General features: G+C 43.8%; 1 protein-coding gene across 1 annotated transcript; it reads left to right on the top strand.

The window, feature by feature from the left end:
* The first annotated feature begins 1,327 nt into the window (after positions 1-1,327).
* On the top strand, positions 1,328-8,061 carry aprt (adenine phosphoribosyltransferase). Its single transcript, XM_085799050.1, has 5 exons — positions 1,328-1,515; positions 3,735-3,838; positions 4,058-4,191; positions 5,990-6,068; positions 7,491-8,061. Exons 1-5 carry the CDS (start codon positions 1,427-1,429, stop codon positions 7,628-7,630), a joined length of 546 nt encoding a protein of 181 aa, XP_085655176.1. The 5' UTR covers positions 1,328-1,426; the 3' UTR covers positions 7,631-8,061.
* The last annotated feature ends 401 nt before the right edge of the window (positions 8,062-8,462 follow it).

The raw sequence follows: 8,462 nt of genomic DNA, 5'->3' as shown, positions 1-8,462 counted from the left end.
TGATGAGGCCGGCGAGAAAAGAGGACAGTAAACATTAAAAGTCCGCCTGTGTTCCTGTTTTCTGAGCATCAAGATCCAGACCACCACAACCAACCCTCAATTTACATTACTAATAAAGTATTTAAAAAAAAAATAAAAAGATAAACCGTCTCTGGCGACGCACATAGGGCAGTGATCCTAAGTCAATTCAACTAAGTTTGTCCAATTGGAGTTGCCGTACGTGGCTGTCACAGATCGGGTAGCGTCGCAGATCGGGTAGCGACCATGGATGTATTATATTAGGTAGCGACAGTCTCTGGTCCAACCGGAAGAGACGGTTCTTCTTCTTCTCCGACAACTAAGCGGCACGGCAGGCGGAGAGCGCCGCCTACCGCACAGGAGGACTCAGCGCTCCGTCCGCAGTGCACTATGGGTAGAGATGAAGAAATAATGCACTTATAATACATACTTATGCACGTAAAGCAAGTTGAGTCTCTGCCTCATGACAGTGTGTGTTTGTGTATGAAACAGATTTAATGATCAAAATATTAATCTTGCTGGTGATGACAGTGGTCTTATTACAGTGGTTTAGTGTTGCATTAATCATGTGACACCTTTTCAGACTGAAAAAGAAAAATAGTATTAGGTTTTTTTTTTTTTTTTTAAATCTTATTTCTATTAACAAATCCCGGCATTGCAAATTCAAAGTATTATGTTGGTTTATGCAGAAACCTGAACCATTTCCATTTTCATGTTCACACTTTTGAGCTTTTGTTTGTTTGTTTTAACTATAGGTTTTAACTAGCCTAAATGAGGCAGACGTCCATTCGTCAGGTCATATTGCACAAAAAGTTAAAAAGAAAAAAAAAAAGATTTTGTTTGCGTACTGTATATGGGTTGTTGACATGACATGTATTTTTCACTGTCACAGAAGATAAAAATAAATATAATAAGTATTATCATCATTTAAAATACAGTAAATGGTACAGTAACATTTATTTGTTCTACATGGACCTGTTGTTATAAAAACTGCTTTGTTATCAGATTTTTACATTTTTGAGTCAAATCTCAAAATTGTCCTATGGTGTGACTGTGTGTCACATGCATAATTAAAAAGTTTTTTTTTTTTTTTTTTAAAGCATAAGTGTTTATAAATAACTCAGGCATAATTTTACAAGTGTTCATTTTAATAAATGGCAATCACTTTTTTCATCCATATATTTCATTTTGTCACAGAAAACCATGTAGCTACTGTATCATATTGTCACCATTTTTGTCTGGTGCCTCCAGTGTGCGTGTCTACCAGAGGGGGGCGCTGCTGCGGCTTCGCTCTCCGTGTAAAGAGGAAGAACAAGAAGCGGGACCAGGATAAAAGCCCGGCTCAGGCTCAGGCTCAGGCTCAGGCTCAGCTCAGAAGCAGCAGGTGACAGGCAGACAGAGCGGCAGAATGGCAGCGGACTCAGAGACCAAACTGCAGCTGGTTCACAGACACATCCGACCCTTCCCGGACTTTCCGAAGAAAGGGATCCTGTTCAGGTGAGACACACACAGATACACACACACACACACACACACACACACACACACACACACACACACACACACACACACACACACACACACACACACACACACACACAGTCAGAACCACGTGCCTGTCCTCAGCGGTCACTGGTCCCCTCATGGTCCCGGGGGGAGGTCTCCTGTCTCCTGTCCTCTGCATGGTGAGAGAAGTGTCGCCTACCAGGCTGCATCCAGCTGTTAGTGCACCGCTGTATAGATAGGCCTAACTGGATCACACTGACACTCACAGCAAAGCCTTGTCAGTGTACAACTGTTAATACATGTCATGTGGCCAATGACGTTTTTGCAGTCAGTAGTTTAATCAGGTATGACGTGTTCACATGTGTATGGCTCCTCTAACATCTGTTCTTGTGTTTGGAAACTACTAGAATTAACATCAAGTCATCCTCCCTATGCAGATCAGTCTGCAGGGTTAGTCCTGCTCTGTGCTCCAGATTATAGCCAGCCCCCTTGACCACTTTCATATCTTTACACACAAATGCACTCTTGCTAAAGAGTGATTGCAACAGAGTATCTTCCTCCAAATGGACTGATTTCTCTCTCGATGAGCATGTTTGACAGATTTTTTTTTTTCATAATTTCTATTCTATTCTATTCTATTCTATTCTATTCTATTCTATTCTATTCTATTCTATTCTAATATTGTGTTATATTACATTATATTTATATTATGTCCTTTAATACTTTCAACTCAGTCCATACAGCTTCCAGACAGCTGTCGGTGATCAGACCTCCTTTTAACTTGCCAAAATGTAAAGGTAACAAAGGTTGTTGGTATTCTGTAAGGCTTCACGGTGGTGTGTAGTGTTATTGACTGTCTGATCCAGGTGACAGCAGCTTTAACAGACTTCACCTTTTAACATGACACTGTCCAAAAAGTCATTATGAAGTGACATCTCACCATCAAGTTTTGTATTTGCTGTCTTCTCGTTCTACCCGTCCACCGTTACATGATTGTTGACAGTGAAGTGTTTGCTGTGCTGCTGTGAGGCCTTGGCTGGTCCCCAGTCAGTTAGTGCTTCAGGCCAGATACATAGTTAACAGTAAATTCCCCTCAGGCAGGAAGTTTTCCAGCTGTAACTCATACAGATGTTGTACTGACATCAGCCCTGCAGCACCTCCCCCTGCAGGGCTGATGCTTCACCACAGGAGAGAGAGTTACTTTACAAATGAAAATTCACTGATCAGATCAATAGTTCTTATCAGGTGAGATGTAAAACACCTTCCTCCTCCCTCCTGGGGGGGTTAATAAAGGGGAGGGGGAGTGTTGTTACCACATATTTACATATTTACACATGCCCTGCCCCCCGCCACACACACACCCAAGGGTCTGTTATATTGAGTGACAGGATCTCACATGTGAGTCCTGATTATCACACCTGAACTGAGAACAGAGATCAAAAGTGTAATGTATAGGAGTTGGAGCTGTGATTGTTTTTCCTCTGAAGTCATTTAAAGTAAAGATTCAAAGTGAGACTGAAATGTAGCAAAGTGAAAGTCAGTTTCCAAAAAGTAACAAGCAAAAACCACATGGATGCTGGGAATTATATTTAAGCACAGTACTCAAGTAAATGTACTCTATTACTCCTATATAGACATTGATTCTACTGATTAAGGTCTTGTTCTTACACCTGACCCTGTAGCTTTACTGCAGAGGTGTGTGTGAGTGTGGTGACTGAGACTTCACTCTGTGCGTGTGTGTGTGTGTGTGTGTGTGTGTGTGTGTGTGTGTGTGTGTGTGTGTGTGTGTGTGTGTGTGTGTGTGTGTGTGTGTGTGTGTGTGTGTGTGTGTGTGTGTGTGTGTGGTGTGTGTGTGTGTGTGTGTGTGTGTGTGTGTGTGTGTGTGTGTGTGTGTGTGTGTGTGTGTGTGTGTGTGTGTGTGTGTGTGTGTGTGTGTGTGTGTGTGTGTGTGTGTGTGTGTGTGTGTGTGTGTGTGTGAAGGGTCACAACAGCTCACAGTCCAACCACTTTATCTGAAGTCTGGTGAATCATGTCAGACAGTGGGCTGCTGTTACCGTCAACACTACTCCATTGATATTTTGTGCATGTGCACTATTTTACCATGCAGCTGTGATATAATTGTCAGGGGAGGAAATGTCAGCAGAAGTTTTGACAGACTTATGGATGTAGGTTTTTTGGGCAGAGGTTAACAAAAACCTGGTGTCTTGCAGAGACATCTGTCCCATCCTGAAGGAGCCAGCTGCTCTCACTGCAGTCATCGACCTGTTTGAGGAACACGCCAGGAAGAATTACAAGGAGGTGGATCTGATCGTAGGTAAGAAAACAAAGCAGAGCCTAAATGTAATGTACCAGTATGAATAACACAGTTATACTTAGTGACAATGACACGTTATCAACAGCATTGTATGCCACATCTGGCAGCTGTTCTCATCCATTTTTCATGGATATGGATATACACACTTTTAAAATGCATTTTCAAATAGTTTTTAAACGCTAAACACCTTTGTCGTGCCGTCTGTGTGTTTGTGTGCAGGGTTAGACGCCCGTGGCTTCCTGTTTGGGCCTCTGCTCGCCCAGCGGCTCGGCGTGGGCTTCGTCCTGGTCAGAAAGAAGGGCAAACTGCCTGGAGCCACCGTGTCTGTGGCGTATGACCTGGAGTACGGCAAGGTGAGCAACACACACACACGGAGGATTGAATTTAAATGATACTTTAGTCCAGTTCACATTGAAAACACACAGAGCTCTAGAGGTTTAAAGGGATACGCCAATTTTTTTTTTCATGTCTTGCCTTACTCCAGAGTCCATGACCAGCAGATAGTTTCCGTTTAGAGTTGCTGAAGAGTTTCTCTGATGACTTTAGGTGGAGGCAGGCTAAAGCCAGGGACACACCGACCCGACCGTCAGGCGTCGGACGGCGTCGGGAGCTCGTCTGTTTGGTGTGTTCCTCTCCGTCGGGGAGCGTCGGGTCTTGTCGGGTCTCGTCGGCCGTCGGGAGAGTAGACTCGTCGGGTACTCTGATTGGCTGTGTGCTAGCTATGGTGATTCTGATTGGCGGTGCCCTAAGCGAATCAGCGCGGTGTGTGGGAGGGGCAGAAGTGACCACAGTAAATAAACGGTGTCCTAGCCTGTCCTACAGTAAAAATGGTATACAAAATAAAAAGAGAGTAAAGCAATATATTAAGCAGCAATATATATATATATATGTTATATATATTATATATATATTTAAACATCAAAGATGTTCAATCAAACCCACATAATTTGAAACAACGTTCAAAACACACACAGCTCACAACTAAGCATATAAAGCCCGCTAGCTTAATGCTAACATATAATGTAAAACACCATAGACGGGCTAACAGAAATTAGCATCGGCTATCGCCAGTTCGCGGCAACCGAGCCACAGCAGTAAGCTGCTAAAAACTGTTTTAATTTTGGCTTTAGCGCCGTTAACACGTGGCTGGTTAAATTGTTTTGGGGAGATTAATGTTGTCTCATTGATGAAATCTAACAACTGTGGCAGTGGCATTAGTTTGTTTGAATAAAAAGTGAGCAGGGCTGTCTGGGCTACGGACTGAAATCACCACATTTACCTAAATAAATAAATGTTTTACAATGAACCGATCAGTCTAATACATTTTATTTTGTTAAGTCAACATGGTTACTGTACATGGCAAAGATTATTACTACCACTTTATGACTTAGAATTGGTCTGTATTTCTATGGGGGAGTCCTCGCCACTCAGTCGCTCTGGTCGGCAGTCGGGGCGGTCACAGTGTGTTTCACTTTTTCCTTTCTCCCGACGAGAGGCGACAGACTCGTCGGCCAAAGCCGTCGGCGTCGGGACGCGTCGGGAAGTGTTGTGGCGGTGTGTCAGGGGCTTAACACTATCTATACACTTCCAGGATTTGAGCTAAGCTAATTAGCGGTGCGCCAGCTCTGCCCGTATCTCCCTTGTTACTGCACACACAGTTGAAAGGATGGTGTCTATCTGCTGGTCATGGACTCAGAAGTGAGGCAAGACACGGAAAAAAAAATGTTGGCGTATCCCTTTAATTCACAATGTGCAGTGTGATATTAGTTCCATTGGTTACTGAGAGTGTGCTCTGTGGGTCACACTGATGACCTCCTGCAGCCTCAGAGAGGATTGTGCACATGTTCTCCTCTCTCTCTCTCCACTGTTGCACCATCACAGTATCACTTTCACAGCTGCTGCTGTCTGTAGCAGTCCCACATTAAAACGTCTAAAAACAACTGGACATCTGTTCTATATGTTGCTGAGTTGTGTTCCTACACTCAGCCAGATGTTGCCATCAGTTGTCAAACCAGAGAGAACAGTGATTTGTAATCAGATGTAACTGCATGACTCAATGGTCATATCATTCTGTATCCTCGGTGATGGTGTTTAGCTGACAGGACTGGTCTGGTGAACAGGGTTCATATGAGTCTTCTTCTGTGTGTCCAGGCTGAGGCAGAGATCCAGGAGGACGCTGTGGCTCCAGGGCAGAAGGTCCTGCTCATCGACGACCTGCTGGCCACTGGAGGTAACTGCATCATGTTGACTGGACTCTGAGAGTCACTTACAAATAAAGAAAGGACGGTCACTGTGGATTTACAGCATCTACCTTCACTCACCTGCTTCATTCATTATCTTAAAGGGATAGTTCGTTTTTTTTAAAGTGGGGTTGTATGAGGTACAAATGGCCACTAAGTATAATATCTGCAGTAGAAAGGTCTCTGAGAAATACTGGAGCATCACGCTGCACTGAGACACAGGCAATACACTGCTGTCAATGAGGGACGATTAATCAGCTGGTTGGAACAAAGTTAGTTAATCTGGAACTAGTCTGGCCTGATGGAAGTGCGTTGCTGCGATTAGCCTCTGATTGGTCGGAATGAGCCACCCGGCGGAAGTCCCGCCTCCATGCTGCAGCTTTCACAGTCCGCCCGGTAAAGGGAAACATCAACAAACAACAACAGGAACCGAACCATGGATCCGTGTCATGAACCGAACAGAAGAATACATATCTGTCAGCGGTTGCCAACCGCCCTTAAACCGAACAAAATAATAAATATCCGTCGACGGATGCCGACCGTCGTTACACCGCGGACCGAAATCCAGTTTCCAACCGGCAATATTTTGCAAGCGCGCCGTTGCTACGGCGTTGCTACGGCGCCGACCACAATGATTGTGACTGGTTGAAAGAATTCCAAACGGCCGGAGCGTTTTTTTCTCTGATCGCAGAATCATAGGCGGAGCAGCCAGACTCTCCTTCTTTTCTGGAGGAGGGTCTGGCAGGCGAGACTAATCTGGAACTAACCAACTCACTCAGTACTCATCCATAGGCAGGCTCTGCAACGCGTGGTATCACTCCGCCTATCAGTTGTTTGGACCAGCGGTGTGTGGAAGAGGCGGAGTGATACAGCACGTTGTGGAGCCTGCCTATGTGGATGAGTACTGAGTGAGTTGGTTAGTTCCAGATAAACTAACTTTTTTCCGACCAGCTGATTCATCGTAAATGTTTACTTTCCATCGTACTCTGGAATCTGTATGTATATTACGTTATCCACCACTACATGGATTGTCTTCTATCCGGCTTCACTGGCAGTGAGTTTTTATGACAGTGAAAACATGCACTGCAGGGGAGCTCTGTAGAGAAAAAAAAGAAACAAAACAGAAAAGGCCTTTACCAGGGATGTCAGATTATTAAAACAGGTTTATTTACATTATGGGATAGGATTTTTGTGTCTAATGTTACGCAATGGACTGGGATGATAACAACGCAAACAATACTGTAAAGTGTGTTAAGTGTGACACCATTGTGGAGCCTCAAACATGCCAATACAGATGAAGTAATAATAATATTCTCGCTCCCAACAAAAATAACATAGAGATAAACAGATGGATCACAGTGTGTTGTCTTGTCATGTGTGACTCAGACAGTGCTTGTGTGTGCTTGTTGCAGGGACTCTGTTTGCAGCCTGTGAGCTGATGAGGAAGCAGCAGGCCGACGTGCTGGGCTGCATGGTGGTCATCCAGCTCAAGGAGCTCAACGGCGCCGACAAGCTGAAGCCGCACAGCGTCTTCTCCCTGGTCCAGTACTGAGGAGCGACCGGCAGCTTGCACCTCTGCAACAACAACACCAGACCTCTGCAGCTCCCACACACTCACACCTACAGGTTTACACTTCAGATAGGAAATACTGTAAATCCTTCATTCACAAACCTGCTGGTCCTCTGGACGCAGGAGCCGGAGCCTTACCCAGAATGCTTTGGACTTGACCAGGAGAAAGTTTGTAAAAGTGTCTTAAAGATGTCTTCACATGTGTTTAATTGTCCTTTCGCTGGCTCTGTGCCAAAACAGGAAGAGAGCACAGAGAATGGAAGGTAACATTTTATTTGTGGCAGACTGAACAACCATAATTTTTTACTTTTTTAAAATTTTTGTTTCATTGTATTTGATTAAACACCAGATCCTCCTCATCATGTTCAGTATGAAGGTGCTGTGTCTGTTCAGAGAGGATTGTGGGTCTGTGACCCGAGGCTATAGGATCTATGAGAGGCTGCACTCATGACATGAATATTTATATCTTTATCTTTTGCTCCTAAAGAAGAAGAAGTCTTACTTACTTAAAGATAAAGGCAAACGACAAATGATCCAAAGCTGATATGTTCTGTATAAAGTCATACAGCTGTTTACTAACACTTTACCTTTGACCACTGCTGCATGTTGTTTAGATTTGTATCTTGAATGGATGAACTCATAATGTATGTTTTATATGTTTAACCCACAAACATGTATTTAATAAAGGAAGTTATAACCTAAGTCATGACTGCGCTCCATATGTATATATACACCACCGGTCAAAAGTTTGGACACACCTTCTCATTCAATTTATTTTTATTACTTTCTACATTGTAGATTCAAACTGAAGACA

This window comes from Trachurus japonicus, chromosome 15 (assembly GCF_045865225.1).
Source record: "Trachurus japonicus isolate A0001 chromosome 15, Traja_1.0".
NCBI lineage: Eukaryota > Metazoa > Chordata > Actinopteri > Carangiformes > Carangidae > Trachurus > Trachurus japonicus.
This window is presented reverse-complemented; position numbering and strand designations above follow the sequence as displayed.